We start from the raw sequence: 20,181 nt of genomic DNA, 5'->3' as shown, positions 1-20,181 counted from the left end.
TTTCCACACTGAATTCTTTACAACCTAAGAGCCTTTCTACACTAACGTCTCATCACATATCTAAGTAATCCCAAGAAATTCTACTATACCATAAACCTTTACTATAGTAGATATGTTCACATATTTGTAAACAAGATGGATATAAATACTGCAGCTGAATTTTAACTCACTTGGTAAAAGGTGAGTTACTTCGTCACTGAAAGGGCTGTCACCACCAGCAGTAGTCAGTGTCATTTGGAAGGTGTAAGCTTTTCCCACCATTAGATTCTCAAATATGTGTGATGTAGCATCAGGTTCCTGAATATTCTTAGTTCCTTCATCATTTGGTTCCACTTCTTTTGAAGAGTAGTAGATGGTGAAAATAGACACACCACTTCCACAGTTAACTTGTTCATCTGAGGGTACCTTTACAAATGCAGTGCAGTAAACATTTTCAAATGTAAGATCCTTTTTTTCAACTATCTTTACATACTCCTAACTGGAAGATTTTCTAGTACTCAGACCTAACATCACGATTCTACATTCAGTAATTTATCCGCAGAACGATTCCATGATTTATTACTACCGGTACCTGGTATGCGTGGTTACATATTACATGGAAAAAGGTGGAATTAGATCAATAAATATGTTTATATTGCAAAACTGTTTATTCACATTTTGTGGTATGAAATTAGAGATTACAGAAGGGTACCACAAATTTTATGATAACAAAAGCAAGCAAAGGCTACTGGCCTAGTTAACGGATTCCTTGCCCTCTCAATATACCAAGATTTACACTAATAGCTCTGTACACAACCGTAAAAATATAAGTTCAACCGCATAGCAAAGCAGGACAAACTGAGATGCATCAAATTTCATGACAGCTGTGGAATTTCACTTCACCAATTTTATTCTTTTCAACTCAATAAATGTTCATGGAAATTGCTCTATTTATGTGAAGCACAATCATAATTGTATATGCGAAGCTACTAGCCTCGTTGCTGGATTATAGGCAATCAATACAATCTGTAACTCGTACTGTTTACCACATCTACTGTGAAACCATACTTTTGTTTCTTTCAAAACAACAATGGTAAATGGAGATAACATTGCAAAAGCAATAAGTATTGTGGAGTTCCAGAGAAATATACTACCATAGCGTTGTTCTACTTTACCTCTATATAATTCTGATTTGGGATGTAAATATTGAAATTTACCTTCTTGAACAGAACAGAACTTTACAGACTTTACAAACTAACCAAATTATTACCATAGGGATACTAAACTAGCAGAATAAGTGATACATTATGGGACTAGACTTGTTTGAAGTGAAGTGAATAGTGTTAAATCTGCAATATGCATGTTTTTAAACGAATTTAGCTATATTTGACATACCTGCCAAGTTATCTCTACATTTTCTTGACTTTCACCTGTAACAGTTGCTTGAACTTCTCGTGGACCACTTAATGGAACTGTAAAGGATCAATAGATTGAAGTAACTAGTAAGTTAATTCTGTATAAAATAGTACCTTTATGCATTTTAATATAAAGCTAGTTAATAATAACATTATGTTTTTGACATGTGCCATAGCCTCTGCAAAATAAAGGGTTGCAATGAAAGTCATTTTTCAAACAGTTTTTAAGATACCAACAATTCACTATCTATTTACTATATATATATATGTTCTAGAAGAAGAAAATAACAAGGGTGCAACCTCATGTGTAGATTTCTGAGAATTGGCCTATCCTCAGATGGAACTAAGGTATGTGCACTTTATATTAATATCAAACTTTTGTAAGGTGAATTGCAGAAGGGGTATTAAGTAACATAGGGAAGGTAACTGTCATAATCAACGAATGTTGACAGGCAAAAAAAAAACTGCCCTAAATTTGATATAGAATAGAGGTTGCATTGCATTGAATAATCAGTTGCATTGCAATTTTAACAGATAGTATATTACAGAGATATACCCCATCGTCTAGCTTACCCTAGGTTTACCTTTACAATCTATTATAGCAAGGATCAGAGACTGGAAGTCCTCCTAGATCACAGTTCACAGAGTATTACTTACCTTTCTATTTACCAGTCTGAACACAATAAATCATAATAACATACTTTTCAATCCCAGTAGAACAATAACACTTTGACCTCAACAGTTACTCTCCACAGCAGAAACCCCAAACCTGTCTGTAATATCTATCTGCACAGATCACTGCCGAGAAATTAACCTTGAGTATGATGACATCCGTGATGTCACAGTGTTGTTTATCAGTAACCCTGCCTCTGTTTCGTATGAGAGTGCAAATGAGAGGACACAGTAACTTCCTGTCTGGCCCATGCCTGGTCCCATACCTAAATTATATAACTTGTATATTTTATTTCTTGGAAGTCAGCAGTAGATTTTCCATAAGTCCATACAGTAGCAATATGTAGTTGGTTACATTGTACTCATTCAGAAGATTTCCAGTAGTATTGGAGTAGTTGATACCAACATGTAGTAGTTAATAGTGAGTGTAGAGTAGTTTTTCCGATCAGCAAGCATACCTGAAGTCACTGACTTAAAACTATATTGTTGCAGTGCTCTCATTATTTGTTTGCTCACAAACCACTGTGAGAAATTCATGGAGGAGTGCTGTGAAACTAATAAAATGTTATTTTCAATCATATGGCAAAATAAAATCTATAAGGGTAGGAAAGAATCAACAACATATAACACTGGCAAGAAATGCATGTAGTATCACATGCACTTAATTTGATATGTCACAAGCAACACATTGATGGACAAATAACTCTAAGCCTATGCACTTTGATGTAATATACTACAAAATACCTGCACAAATGGTAGTAGCATTCAGCATTGGACTCTTTGGACCTTCTCCCATCTCTCCTTCCCTTACTGCTGCTACACTGAATGAGTACCTTTCATCTGGTGTGAGGGCCGTAAATGTGAAATTCAAGGCCTTGATAGAGGTAGACGTATCCTGGATAGACCAATCCTGTTCTGATTCCAGCTTGTAGTAAGGTGTATACCCGATAACAGGAGGGTCCCCATCTTCATTTTCTTCATCCCAGGCTGACCAGCTGATGGTGACTGTTGAATTAGTTATAGAACCTTTTTTTGGAACAGATTTCAGTACAGGCAGATCTAGAGGCCCAAATGGGAAAGTAGTAAAGAAAACACAGATAATGTTTCATCAGACGTCAACATTCTATTGCTTTATACAATGAACACTATAAAACCATTAGAGAATGAGTAATTTTCTCTTCAATGTCTACAGTTGGACATGGATTGTAGTTCTGAAGTCAGCTGTATAGTAGGCCTAATCGATATCTGGTGATAATACAACTGATGTACACATAACCTAAATACTGCATTTGGTAATGTTGTTGATACTTTTAATTTAAAGTTCATTTAAATTTCTATGAAGGTGTGTACAATTAAGTGTAATTAATAGCTAGTCATATCAGTTGCAATTTTTACTTAAATGATATTGCAATAATTGCAAGCAATGAACATGTGTAAAAGTAAGTTGGCCTGACGTTTCGATCCTAGCAGGATCTTCTTCAAAGGCTAAATGACAAGTAACAGAAGGGACAAAACCTCGCACAGAATACAGACAGTTTAATGAGCATGGTGAACAGAAAGAGATATATGTAAGGGGATTAGTAGACAAGGGATGGAGAGAAGAAAGAAAGAAACCAAGAGGGGAAGAGGAGGTAGGAGATAAACAGTGGAGGGACAAAGAGAGGATTAAGGGAAGGGGAGAGGGAATAAACTGGAAATGGACAAAGACAGAAAGGTGTGGAGAAAAAAAAGGGTGGAAGAGAGCTGTGAGATGAAGAGTGAATGGGGGGGGGGTGGGGAACAAGGGGAGAAGGAGGGGGAACAGAAGAAAAGTTAGTCATGTCCTTCTTTAATGTTGAGCCCATGAGGTTGAATGGTGCGAAGGCGTTGCATCCAAGCCTCTCTCTGCTGATTCGTACTAGGTCAGGACGGCTACCTAAGGATTCAATCCCCTGTAGGGACATGTCGTTAATGGTATGGTTGGGAAAGTTAAAGTGTTCTCCAACTGGGGTCTCAGTCTTCATGGTGTTGACTGTGGATCTGTGACCATAGAATTGCTTCTTGAGGGTGGTTTTGGTTTCGATCCAATGACGTTTCGAAGCAATGAACATACGGTGAAGGCCAGACTGTTAGAATACAACTTGACTGTGAGCTACCTGATCATCACAAAAATACTCAAGTTCCACTTTATTCTACTTTTATCCAAAGTTGATAAAGCAGTTTCAACATGTTTATCATTATTGTGAAGAAAATCCTACACTAAAAGCAAAGTGCAACCTTTCAACCATGGGCAAACATTTAGTCTGAACTATGTTGACATAATATAACTTTTGATCTTTGCCAATGTGCAAGGAACCATTTATAGAGACTGACGTTATATAAACATTGAATCAGTAGGTATCATATTTCAAAGGTTTGATTCTGACACATGTTGACTTCACTAACATTCGTCTATACCAAATACAATATATTACTCGTACTCACCAAAGTAAATGGACCAATATGCCACATAATAAAATCAAACAACATTAATATTGGAACTTATGTTGCCTTACATAGTCTTCAGATTGAAATTTAAGTAAAATAAAGGAAAGAAGAAAACATTTCAACTCAGTTTACCTATTGGTACGTTGTATTAATTGTAATGTTATAAAGAAGCATGAAATTCATTGATACACCAATTTCAAAAGAGTAATAAGAAATCAATCTCCAAAAGTGTGGTAGCATGAGAGTATGTGTTACCGGTACATTTCTTTTAAATTTCAAACTTTCTTCTCTTAGCAATTCTAAAGAGACCACGGTTGACCCCTAAAGTACAAATGTAACAGATGCAAGTATGCTACTCACCAAAAACATCTATAGTTATGTTATATACTGCATATTTCTTGCCATCTTTCCTCAGCTGACAGTAAAGTGTCTGCCCATCTGTGACATCATCTACTATGAATGGAGCAGTTCTTGTTGTTGCATTACCAAAAAACTCTTCACCAGAAATGCCATTGTCATCTAAATTTTCATGGTGTCTTGACAGAACAAAATTTAAGTTAATAATGTCTGAAGGATTTGGACCCTTGGCAGCTATGCAAGTCACAGGAACTGTTACTCCAGGATTCTTACGAGTATAGGCGGCATCTATTATACCTACATGAGAAAATAATGAGAAATAATAATAGTGGCATTAAAATATATAGAATATCATACTGGGATAAATCTCCACTGTGTTTTATAGAACAATGCGAAGATAAATATTTTATGAAAATGTACTGAGATTGTGTAGAGCAATGTACTTAATGAATTTATAAATTAACAAATATATTATTGCAAACAAAGTTAATCATATTGCCATTCTCCCACCTTTTCCCCAGGTTTCAAGGAGTACACCTTTAGTAAAATATTCCATGACAAATGTGGTGTTGCTAGACTTAAACCTTAATAGTGATAATCTACAGTAAAATGACAGAGAACAATCTGGCAGAACGAAGAGGTTAGAAACTAACTCTTATAATTACTAACAATGTCATGTTTTCCACTTCAGGAAATTAATGTAATTTTCAGTTGATTTAGCAGTAATGTGCATGGTATAGTCAATAAACTAAAAGAACATATATAGCATCCAAACTAGATAATCTCTAAAAGGTGTTACACATTTTGTGAATAAATAACTAATACAAATTGTTGGTCAAGTGTACATAATAACCAGAAAGTTACTTACCTATCTGACATAAATTTGGTGGGTAAAGTTCAACCCATTCAGAATTGCAATGTTCAGAACACTCTCCTGTTACTTGGTTGCAATACTCTTTTGAACAGTGACAATCTTCTGCACACTTTTTCCCAAATCGTGCCCCTTCACATTCTGCAAATTAATAGGTTCTACCTTTCATTTCATTGACATTTAATATAAGTGTGTCTTTGCATATCATGAAATATAATATCTTCCTCTCCGGATATTGTAAACGATGTTTCAAGTAACTGTCATTGTAGTGTTATTGTTTGCTAATGCAAGATACCTAGCTATGAAACATTCATGCGGCCTTACATATATTAAAATGTATGTAACATATGAATCAGTGCCTTTCACCAGTTAAATATCTCTTATAATTTTGTTGCAAATTGATATCAGTGCAACATGTACCAAACTGTCAAGGCAGATGATTCTGACTATCATGCATATAAATAAACAACACAGGTGAGAAAGACTAGCACTCATCACAAAAAGTGCAACCACTGTTTATGCATTTACAACATGATACCAAGTTTGATGACAATCATTGGTATGTCTACTTCACACGTAATTGTAAGTAGTATAGGAGGGACTGTTCACACTTTTTGGTGGTGGTTAAATCATGGAGCTATAAACTGTTTATAGCTCCATGGTTAAATGTGGTGGGTAAGTGTGGATGGTGAACTGAAAGTAAATAGCGCCCCCCCCCATTAGGGCAGCCATTGATGATATGTTAATAATACATAGGGTTTAAGTATATATATGTGTAAATATATATATAGGTATCTATTCAACATGTAAAATCATAAATGTAGGTATACATATATTGATAAAGTATACTTGTAAAAGTAGATTTAAGCCTAGGTCTAAATACATTTATATAAGTGTATATAGGTATTTAAACATTTAAAAACCATTATTTAGGCCTAGGTATTTATATATATATATATATATATATATATATATATATATATATTTATATATATATAGGCCTAGGTATGTTATATGTATTAAAGTATGTTTAGGTCAAGGTATTTATATATTATTAAAAGTATACTTGTAAGATTAATACAAAAGTCTGAATTATTATCCGGACATACCAGACAATAAATAAAATAATGTTAATTACTACTTGAGTCCACAAATAATTAATCAGAAACGAAAAAAGAAAAGAAAAAAGAAAAGAAGGGAATGAACGACAACGGCAAATACCATCAGTGAACTAGGTTTGAAAGGTGCCTCCTATACTACTGGCATCTACTCTTGAAGTATGATATTCATCTAGCACATGAATTTATATGAGATGAGGATGTTCATGACTTTTAAGACTTTCGATGAATTTAGTTATGTTTGTGCTGGTAATATTCTCTTACTTGATATTTACAGTGGGTACTACAATTCTAACTTATATGTTACCTTGACAACTGTTCCCTGTCCATCCAACTTCACAGCTGGAACTTCCAGTACAGCTTCCTGTATATCTGTCACATGCATCAGACTGACAGTTGCCGCATGTTTGTAGGCAGCTGGCTCCATAGGTTCCTGGATCACAAGCTGACAGATGAAAAGAGATAAATCTACTATTCAAAATAATAAGACAGCTAGAACAGGTAGTTGTAACTCATCTGTAAACTAGAATGCAGTCTTCTTTAATTACTTTCATATTATATTATTTTCATGTTGCAATTTCTGGTTGCATTTGCAACAAGTAACATAGTAAGTGTACTTTTTTGACTGATACCAAGATGAACCAATATTCTACATTAAACTATTGAGAAACACTTAAAAATAATAATGATACATTCCTAGCTGTCAAATTCATCAAGTTTATGAAAACAAATGTGGTAAACTTGATATTATAGGATAGAATATGATATAATGTGAAGTGATTAAATGAGGGGTTAACCAACGATCTATAGTGCTCAAACATGCAAATTTGATCTCAGGATATTATACATTATTAGAAACCGTAAGAGGAAAATAATAAACAATCGTCTCAAAACGGTAACCGGAAGTTCTTTACATTTACTACAGTTCAAATTCCTGAAAGTATGAAATCCCATTAAAAACAAAAAGAATGTGACAGTAATGTATGTAGTACATTGCACACCACTACGTTACACAATGTAGATAGAAGTATCGGATGCAATGCGCCTGCCTAGAAACATGAACCGAAAGCAGTGCATTGACATAACGGTCTCATATGTACAATGCATACGTACATACTACTTTACAATGTATGTACTTAGCTATATAGTGTATAATTTTTACCACATGTGGAACAATTCCAGCAAGATTTTTCAAACAAACAGTTCTTCAACATGGAAGGTGTTTTTTTGATAATATATGTGTCAATCAGGACTTTCTTTTGCATAAAGGATGTTTACTATTCTTTTAAAGGTGCATTTCTTGCTGTTGCATTCTCAATCATTTTAATTATCCTTGCTGTAAAAGTAGGCCTAGGCAATACGTAAGTATTAATATCGAAATTGGTCTGACGTCGGATCATCCAATGTGGTAGATACTGCATTTCGTTGGCTCTATTCGTTGGATCGCCACTCTCAGGGCATTTGAGCGATTCCGTGCAGATATCAAAAGGGTTCATTCTATACATTCTGTGTATGTTTTAATGTATCTCAATGTTATGTTTTCTGTATATCTTAATATAGCATGTTATTATGTTAGTGATCATGCTTGTCCTATATAGTTCACATGTGTTACTCATAATTTAACTGACCCAGGGCTGTATGTCACAAACACATGTTCACACCTAGCTATGTTTATTACCCCTGGCTTTGCTGTACCAGACTTGCCTCATCTCAGGCTGTAGTCAGGGTTACCTCCCATGGAGTGGTCATCAATTATGTATTTTCTTTCTAATGTTGTTAATTTGTAGTGTTTAAATAGGGGCATACTGGAAGCTGAGAGTTCAATTTACTACTCAGCACTTCAGAGTATACCAGTATACAAGTTAACTGAGTACTATTATCTTCAGTCTTTGCTTCTCTACTGTTCATGTTCACTGTTTATTTCTATTCGGTGAAATCTATTTTATACCCTTTGTTCTTAAAGCATTTCATTTCTTACAAAATATATTTCAGAAGAATTTTTTATATTAATAAACAGTCAGCTACTATATACCCTGTGTCATTGAGGTTTATTAGTGAATACACAGACTTGTGATGAACTATCCCCCTCTGTGATACAAAGATGTCTACATTTCAAATTCTCAACAGACTTCCAAAAGTAGTAGATTTTGGTAGTAAAATAGTTAAATTTGTAAGTTTTGAATGTTCTTTGTTGGAAAAATTTAAATATCCTGATGTAATGCCAAATTTTCTGAAAAAGCAATTGCATTTGATTATAGAAGATATCCATTTTAAAATATATGAACTTGTATTTTTCTCCTTATCATTGCGATTCGTTAACTAAACTTCTAGTATTCCCTACGCATATTTGCATACTTTTTCTTCTTCTGCATTTACCAAAATTTATATAGAAAATTCAAGTTCTTTTCATATTCTCTCATTAGGCTTCAGATACTTATAATCCTATCTAACATTATAAATAATGTGTCAGTTTAATTCGACCTTAACTTTAATTTATTTCCCGAAGTGGACGAATATGGTACGAGACACACCTGTCTGGACAACAACCAACAAACAAACTTGTTGAGTTTAATCCTTAATGCTTCAAAAAACTCTAAATCTCATATAGTGCTGCATGTACAGTAATAAATTAAATGGATTAATCTGTAAAAGTCAATGTAACCTTGTAAAACTTGAATAGTGATCAATTGTGTAATTTGATTCTTTCGTCAAAAAATCTGAGCGTAGTAGTTTTTACTGAACTACTATTCATAGTTACCTGTAAACACTACATATGGTGGAGAATTCACATTGAATCAATCCACATCCTTAAAACGAGCAATTTTTGTGCACCAGAGACAAACATCAACATTAAAATTGAGTCACATTAAATTTTTGTAAAAAAAAATGTTTTATAGTTCTTTATATATTTTAACAATTATGAAACAATAAATTTGAGTTTATATCAGTTGTAAATAACCACTTGAATTGGGGGTCACCAAACATCCGTAAAGGACCATTTTCTCTGTGTGGGACAGGCAGACAAATTTTTACTAAATTTTCAAATCAACATTTATCGGTACAATTTCAATGGGGATGCAACCTTTGTCTTATAATGAATATGTGCAAGGACAGTTGAGACTTTGGAGCAACCGACAGACAACTGTTGCATGTAAGATGGATGCACAGTAACTTCCATTTAATTTACATACAATAAGCTGTATCATGCTAGAACTGTACAGTAGTAGTGACTACTGTATTTTACAGTACAACGGTTTTTGCTGTTGATGGACTTGACCATATTTAAAATGTTTCATTGTTTTTCTTGTCTTACCAAGGGTGGTTTATATGATTGCTTCACTGTAAGACTATGACCACTTGTACTAGTGGTGCAGATTGAACAACATGAAAAATCCTTCAAACTGTGTGTACAGTAAATATTGAAATGACCATCCCGACCCGGCCCCCTCCCTTCTGTTGCTTTTTGTACTTTAGCTAAAATGGAGAGATACAGATCAGTTGTCATACTGTACAGTGATCTGTTAATTGTCAGTGATAAAGGTATTTTAGGTCTCAAATAATACAATTGGTCATATGTACTGGTAGAGTTTTCCTACTTATTTCTATGTAATGGAACCATATAATGTCTACCTAAATATGTGTGTATCTGGACTCTTCCAATATAAGAAAGGGATGTGGAACACATTTATTTAATAACATTATAATACATATTTCATCACAGTCATATAGTGCCTTTGTTATGTGTATTGGGCATAACTTTAAATAGTTTGACCAATTTTTAAGTTTTGAGCACACGTTATCTAGTTTTAAAGCACCCTCTGCTTAACTAATGAATTATATTACTATCAGTGCAGAACCAGAGTGGCATCCTTAAATTCAATCAAGTTGGGGAGTCAAGAGATAACAGATGAAACATCATCTTGCTTTTTAAGAGTTTCTTTTCAATTGTGGCATTGAGTACAGACATATCGTCTTGTACTGTGCATTTCTGATGTCCTTCAATCGATTCACACAGAGATTTCAGTAACTACTGTAAATCTTAAAGTTCTGTACTACAGTGAAAACTGAATCGTGCAGATATGATAAATCGGTAGCATGTGTTTTAAGGATTACAGTACGGACTGAATATATGTGTAATTTCATCAAATGCAACTGGATTTGTTTGATTACACATATCCTCAGTTCGTACTGTAATCCTAATAGCACATGCTACTGATATATAGCACCATTCAGGTTTTACTTTGGTAAAAAAATTTCAGATTTACAGTAGTTACTCTGTTCTCTGTGTGTATCGGGTGTGTCCTTACAACATGTAGACCACCCCACCTATGACAAACTATGAACAACATTAATTTGACTACATACTATTAAGATCAATGTATTTAACTAATTGAATGTAAAGTAAATCATGCACCATTCCCCCCCCCCCCCCCCAGAAAAAACACAGTTTTGGAAGTATGTTTTTTTTGGTAAATTTAGAAGCTTCAAAACCAATACTGAATGTTACTTATTGAGATAACATCTAAATTCAAGATTTTGCTTGACCAGTTTCAGCTCTCACCAAAAAATGTTATGACTTCAACATTTACAATTAAACATCAAAAATGTATTACACATTATTTTCCTCATGAAATAACATAACTTTGGAACAACATTTAGAGCTCTTGTCATGGAAATTGAGGTACTACCTCAAGATTTTGGTAATGAAATGCTAGACTTTTTAAATCATTTGCAACATGTTCATGGTCAAGCACCATTCAAGGGCTGGGACGTCTTACATATATTCATATTTCTTATCGAATTTCCAGAGCTGTGATTCTCTTCAGTTGTGGCATCATGCAGTGCACTGTGCAGTAGGCTGTCCTAAAATGTCTTGTTGACAGGATATTTGCCTTTGAGAATGCCAGACTATATTGGTGGGGTTTTACATTGTAGCCTTATAAGTAGGGTTTTAACAATAGTTATTCTTTGTACAAAATTATTAGAAATAGATCACTTCGCTAAACAATTACATCACTACCACTTCCACCACCCCTCCCCCTCCCCCTCCCCCACACCACCAGTCTTTCCCAAAAGAAAATGTCAATTTCCAAAATCCGATCATGGATGTTTGGCTGCATCTGGCAAAGCCAGTATGCAAACCAGAATTAAACTCCCAAAGCCCATACATACCTGAAATATACTATACATTAGTAATGATAAAACCTTTACACTAACATGATGGAATAGGAGCAAATGATGAAATAGTAAAGTAAAGCTCTACCGGTAAGACAGTCCAACCCCTTCCATCCTGTGTTACAGCTACAGCCATATGGGTGGGCGAGGCAGAAAAGAAATTTACCGCATTTTTCAGATGCGTCAGTGCTAGAACATTGCTTTTCACATGTGTCTCCATATCTGTTACCTCCGCAACCTAACAGAAAAATATAAATTAATTAAAATTCCACCCTTGTCACGTGAGAAGCATCTCAAAATCATGGATATGCAACTTTATTGGTTTCCAGTCAACACAGAAGCTGCATGTTTTTTGTCATGTGCAGAACACTAAAATCTTTGAAAACATTAGATCAGAAACAAAAAGTGCAAAGGTTTATATGCATACTTTTGAATGTTTCAAGTGTATTCAACAATGTCCTATAATGAGGCTAGTAAAGTTGACCTCAGTGTCATCAACACATTCAAGACATTATTTAAAAATGACAAAATAGGATACATACACCCTTTAATGCAGAGTTGGCCAGTTTTAACCAAGACAGTTTAAACCGCCCGGTTTAAACCTGGTTTAAACCAGGGGGGTGGAGTTTGACCACATAAAAGTGGTCAAAACTAATTTTGTGCATAAACTGACATGTTTGTCAACCCAATAAGAGATTTTCATCTACAGCAAGTATCTAAGCCAAGTAGGCCCCTATCAAGCATTGTTCAAAGGACACATGTGGAACACAGATATACAGTATTATTAAAGAGTAGGCCTACTGACACATATATAAATTTCCATGAAACTTCCTTACTACAATTTACAGTGTAAAGTTAAACTGCAATTGAACTTGGAACAACTAATTTACTACAGCTCAAAAAGGCATTTCAAGACTGATTCTTGGGAAGAGAAGCAAATGGGAGAATACCTTAAAACAGATATTATGATCACTCCAATGGTATGCATAATACTTCACACTACCCAAGACCTTCTGCAGAACTTTGTCCGGAGCTTCCAAATTATTTTAGAGTTTTGACCGGTTTAAACCAGGTTTAAACCGCTTTGTGGTCAAAACAGGTTTTGACCAGTCAAAATCAAACCCTGCTTTAATGTATTTTACTGAAAAAAACATATTTGAGGATCCGTGAAACCATATGCAGCCTATAGTCACAAGTATGTTGGCTATCAATAACTGAATTCAATTGGCATGTTTCATGGGAACTTGATTGAAAGAGTCGTGCTGATTTTACTGATGTTATCTCACAATCACCATCACCATCACCAGCACCATCACCAGCACCATCACCATCACCATCACCATCACCATCACCACCATCACCATCATCATCATCATCATCATCATCATCATCATCATCATCATCATCATCATCATCATCATCATCATCATCATCATCATCATCATCATCATCATCATCATCATCATCATCATCATCATCATCATCATCATCATCATCACCATCACCATCACCACCACCATCACCACCACCATCACCACCACCATCACCATCACCACCATCATCATCATCATCACCACCATCACCACCATGACTATTACCACCGTCACCACCGTCACCACCGTCACCACCGTCACCACCATCATCATCATCATCATCATCATCGATCATCGATCATCATCATCATAACAATAAGGTCCTGTCTACAAAATAGGATTGCATATAAACCATTCTTGCTACTCTCTAGGTAAATTAATACTACCTGTAAGTATCCTGCAATTATTAAACTTACAAGTATATAATCTGGATTGGATTTTCAACTTTCTGGACACACTGATGTGCAAGTAAGGCCTAAAAGTCCCTATTTCAGAAATGCCTTTAGTCTGCAGATATGATAGTTGTTGTTGGTTTTTATTGTTTTTATTATCAACATCATACCTTTACATGTAAGATACAAGGTCTAAGCTTTGAAACTTTAGACTTGAGCAATTGCTTCCTGCCCTTATTTAACATCATATCTTTAGCATGAGAAGCGAAATGGATTACCTGTGGGAAGTTCAATAAATTGTTTTTTTTTCCTGTTATGATTTGCAAAGTGCATTATGCAGAATCTCTATCTGTCATAAAGATATGTCAGGTATACCTTTGCTTTCAGTTAAACAAGGAGAAAAGTGTTACCTTCTTCGCAATTTGCTCCTTTGAACCCAGGGGCACAAATGCATTTTCCACTATTCTCATCACAAATGCCTCCGTTATAGCAGTTATCACATATACCATGACAAGCATATGGACCCCATCGTTGAGCTGGACAAGCTGGTGTTATGAAAAGATCATGCAAAGATATAAATTATGATATGCAGCTCAATTTCACATTTTGGATCACAATGTACCAGCCAGGAACAAGTTTTGTACACTTTACTGTACATGTAGCAACTTCTTGTATCCAGACGATCTCTAATCTGGTCTCAATGGGCTTGGCTGATCCAGGTGTGATCACTTACATACCACAGTGACAAAACTGTAATAATTTGGAGAAAAAAAACAGTCTGAAATACAGACCGTTATCATTTGTTTGTATAATAGTTGCGCCTTCATATTTTGATCATATCCTCTCTTTAAGCAATGCACAAGTTTCTCAAGAACGCTCTCCTTGATCTCACACTTGCTTTGAAATTTACAAAATTGAGACAATTGCTTCTCTTTATTACTTGTGATGCTTATTCAACACAAAACATTTATATTGATAAAGGAAATTCCCCTAGAAAAACTACAGATGAAAGAAAGACCTATCTGATGTTCATAAATAAATGTAACTAATTCCAATTAGTCCATTTTTAATTAGAAGTAATTTCTGTAACTGCGGCATTCACCTCTCACATTTTGGACTGTAGCAATTTAACTTTGTGAAGGATGTTCATAAAAACACCATTCAAACCGGAGGTACAGTAATCTATCTCAGATAACAGAAATTCTTCATAGGATTTCAAATTAGTGAATAAAATGTTTTAATTAACTCTATAGATATTGTCAGACGTTTTATATTATTTAAATTAAATACCAGTTTAAGGTGATCTATAAAGTTGATTATTGGCCAATAGAGTGTAATCTGATGACTAAAGTTCATAGTTTAACGAAAGTGCTGGATTTTTTTTGCATCTGGAAGTAACAACCAACATCTAAAAAATAATGTAGAAGTACAATGTTTTTAAAACTTGGTGACATTTTATAGATGCATCTGGCAACAGCATGTTAGTTAATGTCATTATGGCAATACAAAAGAGAAAATCTGTGAATGGCAAAATACATTTTGTGGATGTTACGACACAAAGTAATATTTCTGTTTCAAGTGCCGGATTGTAGATGTTTGTCAAAATCTTGGCAAGTGTGTGAAACGGCAAGTTTTATACTTGTACCTTGTTACACAATAAGCAAATTTCTACAAAACTGCAATTTTCAGATTATTACAGTTCATACACTTAGTAAATCTTTTCAAAATAGTAAATTTTCAGATTATTGCAGTTTGGCACAGATACATTACCTCAGACTTTTGACAAAAAGCATACTGTGCAAAACACTGATTTTCAGAATGTTAAAGTTTTTGAAATCTAGTAAATCTCATAGAACACAAATGTTCAGAGTTTGCGTTTTGCAAGATGGTATTAAGCTTGTAACACTCTCATTGTCAGACTTAATGGTGTGGCAGTGAGTGCAATTAGATGTCAATGTCCATATATATTCTGTGCTTTCTTACAATAGTGATGAAGTGAGGATCAACACTTTGTGTCAACATTTCAAATCAACCACATTCCAAGGATAGCGGATATAACATGCAATGTTATACAAGGAAACTTAAGCTTTGAATTACTTCTTCCATGAAAACATCACCACTCGCGATCTTCATAATTGGGAAAGGAAGGATTTATCTTCTAAAAATAGTTCACAAATTGAAACAACCATTAATCTAGTCGCAAGACATAGACCTGTGATAGTCAAATGACCTTACAGAATATCCTATATTTTATTAATATGAGATTGTTATGGTGTCATGAACCACAATCCTGTTGGGCTTTAACACATTATGATAACGAATGTCTCTTAAACAAAGATGTGTTTAGTAAATGGCTATTAAGCAGTTCATATCTGAAATATGTAAGTGATTTACAAACCTCTTACTATCAACAGTTTTAGACCTTGTGTTGCATTAATCCTCTGGCCTTGGATATGACACTCATAGACACCAGCATCATCTACCTCAACTGGTCCACTGATGACCAAACTATCATCTCCATTAAAAGCACTCTTCCTTACATCATCCTTCAACCATCTGAAGTCTGCAACATTACTCGATCCGGTGCTCTTCATACCAATGCTTACATCTGTATCACCCGCATTGACAGTTAATGAGACCAACTCATCACTGGGTACAATATCGGCTGAAATCAAGGACATTGTAACAATATATACATGAGTTATATATATTGGCCTGTGTAAAATTTATGTGGTATTAAATACTAAATCAAACATTTAACAAGTTCTTCTTTACAAAAATATTGTAAGAACAATATTTTTCAGCACTTCTTATATTACATGTATATAAACATAAATGCCTCAAATAACTTAATGCTGCAGCAACCACATCCAGTAAAACTCTAGAAGAACGGTTAAATGGTATGATACAAAATTAGCTGTATTTTTACAATTTGCATTCTCCTGTATATTAACAGGCTGATGATACAAAGGGATCAAGTGTCAAGTATGGAATCGCATTAAAGTCCAAGATAAAGTTGATGCAAATTGTGCAAAGAAGCATGTAACGTTTTATCATTTGCTTTACATTTTCAACCAAATGTCGTCTTGTTACATATTGAAGTTGACATTTACACGGTCATTATCCTCATCCACATGACTGCATTGCAATTAAAGCCATGTTGAAAGTATAGTGCAACAATCGTCCAGATTGTTTCATTAGCAGTACCAATGCAGACCCTTAATTGCACTATAATGTTTTATGTAATCACTTCAACCACTTTTGCTACCCAGCTTGAATATTGTTCCCCCAAAAAATGTTCTTGTCAGGAATACATTTGTAAATATGCAATATATGCATATATGCAATATAACAGGAGACTTGTAATGTGTTAAGCTCATATTATGTAATCTATTCTAAACACGCTGCAGTAAAACGTCCACATATCATTATCATACCACCTGTGATAACGTTGTATTATTATGTAATGATATAATGTATGACAGGCCAATAACACAGGCCAATAACTACAGCTGTGAGTAACTCACCATCTGATCTCATAAATATCCCGGAGATTGATGTAGTGATCTTTCCATTTAATGCAGCTTCACATCCAAACACCCCAAAGGCGTCATTATTTCTATTATTGTCCAATGTTACCCTCCAATGTTTATAAGCACCACCAGCATTCCAGGCTGGAGCTGGTGGATCTTTATTTTCAACATCAGTATTCCTTGTCCGAACAGTCCTGAAAGACTCTACATTGGCAGTCTCTGCAATATTATTGGGTTCACTAATGTGACACTGGTAGTGTGTGTTAGTATTTTCAGACTCAAAAGGCTTTACTCCGAGGAAAGTCATCTTTACTGGCTCTATTGAGAGAGAACATGTTAACTGTTATTGAAAAGAAAAGAATACAATGAGATTCTTGCAAACAAAACAGATGTATGCTCTTATATTTAACTTTATACTATCCTCTTGTTACATTTAAACAATTTTTTGTATTATAACATGAGGCAAACAAATTTCCTAGGATATTTCCCACCTGTGTTGGAGTTATTGGGGGTCAGGGTCACAAAGAAACTAGTACACCAATAAATGTATGTATGTATGTATATGTGATCTTCCCGCATATTATGGCATAAATTTTATGGCAAAAATATTATGGCATAAAAACAATTTGCTCTGAATCATAATATAACCATAATATAACCATAATATAACAATATATAACTACAAACAACATCACTTACAAACCAGAGAGCCAAGTGGCTGAGTGATAAATTCCTCATTTTAGATTCAAGAACCTTGAACAGTAATACTGTTTAGAGTTTTAAGTGTTAAACATTACTCACATGAATTTATCTGCAAGGTCCACACTGTTTGTAGATTTCCATGTCAACTTACATGTTAATTCATGCTGTACTAGAGACATTTGTGTATTCAAGAGCTTTCAGACTTTAACTTCTAATAATCTCAAATGACAGTTGACTTCCCAAGAAGCAAACTTATTCTGGTATTCACTAATGTAGACCTAAATACCAAATATTATAGTAATTCAAGCTTTACATGTTTAAGTTATCAAGTTTACAAGGGTCTACATAGTTGACTTGAAATGACCGTAGATATTCTCCAAGCTCAACAGGTTCCTTCTACTTACTAACATGGATCCACTTTCCTAGCATAAAATTCATTCAACATTTTCACGGTTTACAGACTCGACCTATATTGACCACAAATTATCTTGTTCTTGTACTCACTCTATACCATTTGTGGTCATTGTAGCTTAACCTTTAATACAGTTATCATATTTTAAAGGTTTTCAGAATGTGACTCCACCAATTCAATTCAATAGGTAGTTTGCACACAGCATGGGGATCAATACACATCCCAAGTATGAACTTAATCTATATGTGCTAGTTTAAAATGATGGTGTTCACATACAGGGGCTCACATACATACACATTCACATGCCATCACACATATCATCACCATCTCACAGGTCACTTTGCCTCTGTCAAAAAATCAAAAACATACAAACCAGTTCTGAAGTTAAGACTACAAAACGTTGACAATATAACACATAGTGTTCACACTGTACTGTAGACTGCTGTGCACAGTATTCATTATATCATGTATATTATATTCAATATTTCACATATACCTTACACGTGTGATTGCAAACCTGTAACTTGCATTTGTAAAATGAAAGCAGGGTTGGCAATTTTTGTTTTTATTAAAACAAAGCAGCTTGACTAACTTAGGATAAATCAGATATTTGTTATTTGAAATGTTATGGTATTTTGTAATCCAGTGTGTTCATGCAAAAATGTTAGCATTCAATTGTTACTAATTTTGGTAGCTCCCAAAATGCTGGCTATTTACTGACTTAAATGCCAGTGGAATTTGCTGTATAGCAGTTAAAAATAAGGCTTTTGTTTACTGCCAGTAGACATCAAGAACAAAAAAACATAATAAAGTTAAAAACAAGTGAAACAAGTAAACAATCATAGTGATTCCCATAGGAATCAAAAGCCCTGTAATACGGCTGATTAGAAATAATGTTTTTAATGGATTGGCTGCTTTCTTAAGCCTCTGCAGTAAAGGTGTGTATTGTTATTCAGAAAAAAACAAGTGTGAACTTTAATTGAGCTAGGAGTTTCATTGTTACATAAATAACAGGACTTTCCTTACTGACTTTCAACACTATTTGCCCTTGCATAATTTGGAAATAAATGTAAACGTTAAATCTTATGCAATCAAATACAAATATTTTCCCAAAGTCTTGCGAACGTTGTGTCGGGATAACTTACCTAGTCTTTGTTTATATTGGTCGACCTATATACAGACCCGTCACTTAATACCTTAACAGCAAGAACATAAACACGTAAACAAGTAAAATATCGTCATGATTTCCATAGAAACCACTTATTAACCGCAGCTGTTCATTTCTCAAAAAGTAAAAGGGATATACAAAAATACAACCTAGACTGACAGCTGTGGTTTTTAATGATCTACTTTACATACAAATTAATTAAATGCCTGAAGCCATCCATTCATACCATTTTTGCCCTTCCATTCATAATTGAAGAAAGTTGGTACAATTCTTCATTTCAGAAGACATTTAGGCAAAATAGAATAAATGGGGACATTGTTTTCCTTTCTTATGTTTCCAAAAGGTAAGATCGGAGTAATATGAAGCACTGTATACGGAATGCCAAATGTATCAAAAATGTCCAAAACTATATAAGCATGTCCAAAAAAATATAAGCATGTCCAGCAAAATATAAGCATGTCCAAAAAAATATAAGCATGTCCAAAAAAATATAAGCATGTCCAAATATATATAAACATATCGAAACTAATATAAGTATGTCCAAAAAT

At 34.4% G+C, this 20,181-nt stretch overlaps 1 protein-coding gene across 3 annotated transcripts in view; it reads right to left on the bottom strand.

Moving 5' to 3' along the window:
* Positions 1-20,181, bottom strand: part of LOC139984703 (receptor-type tyrosine-protein phosphatase F-like) — a 61,951-nt gene that overhangs the window by 36,964 nt on the left and 4,806 nt on the right. For 2 of the 3 annotated variants that reach the window (XM_071998739.1, XM_071998721.1), the window contains exons 3-12: positions 17,346-17,669; positions 16,217-16,483; positions 14,229-14,363; positions 12,142-12,291; positions 7,186-7,323; positions 5,758-5,901; positions 4,893-5,186; positions 2,811-3,125; positions 1,375-1,451; positions 171-405 (exon numbers count right to left, since the gene is read on the bottom strand). In XM_071998739.1, the coding sequence (XP_071854840.1) occupies positions 171-405; positions 1,375-1,451; positions 2,811-3,125; positions 4,893-5,186; positions 5,758-5,901; positions 7,186-7,323; positions 12,142-12,291; positions 14,229-14,363; positions 16,217-16,483; positions 17,346-17,669 (2,079 nt within the window). The remainder of the gene's footprint in view (positions 1-170; positions 406-1,374; positions 1,452-2,810; positions 3,126-4,892; positions 5,187-5,757; positions 5,902-7,185; positions 7,324-12,141; positions 12,292-14,228; positions 14,364-16,216; positions 16,484-17,345; positions 17,670-20,181) is intronic. The other variant, XM_071998729.1, reaches the window with a different exon arrangement.

The sequence above is a fragment of the Apostichopus japonicus genome, chromosome 2 (genome assembly GCF_037975245.1).
Source record: "Apostichopus japonicus isolate 1M-3 chromosome 2, ASM3797524v1, whole genome shotgun sequence".
NCBI lineage: Eukaryota > Metazoa > Echinodermata > Holothuroidea > Aspidochirotida > Stichopodidae > Apostichopus > Apostichopus japonicus.
This window is presented reverse-complemented; position numbering and strand designations above follow the sequence as displayed.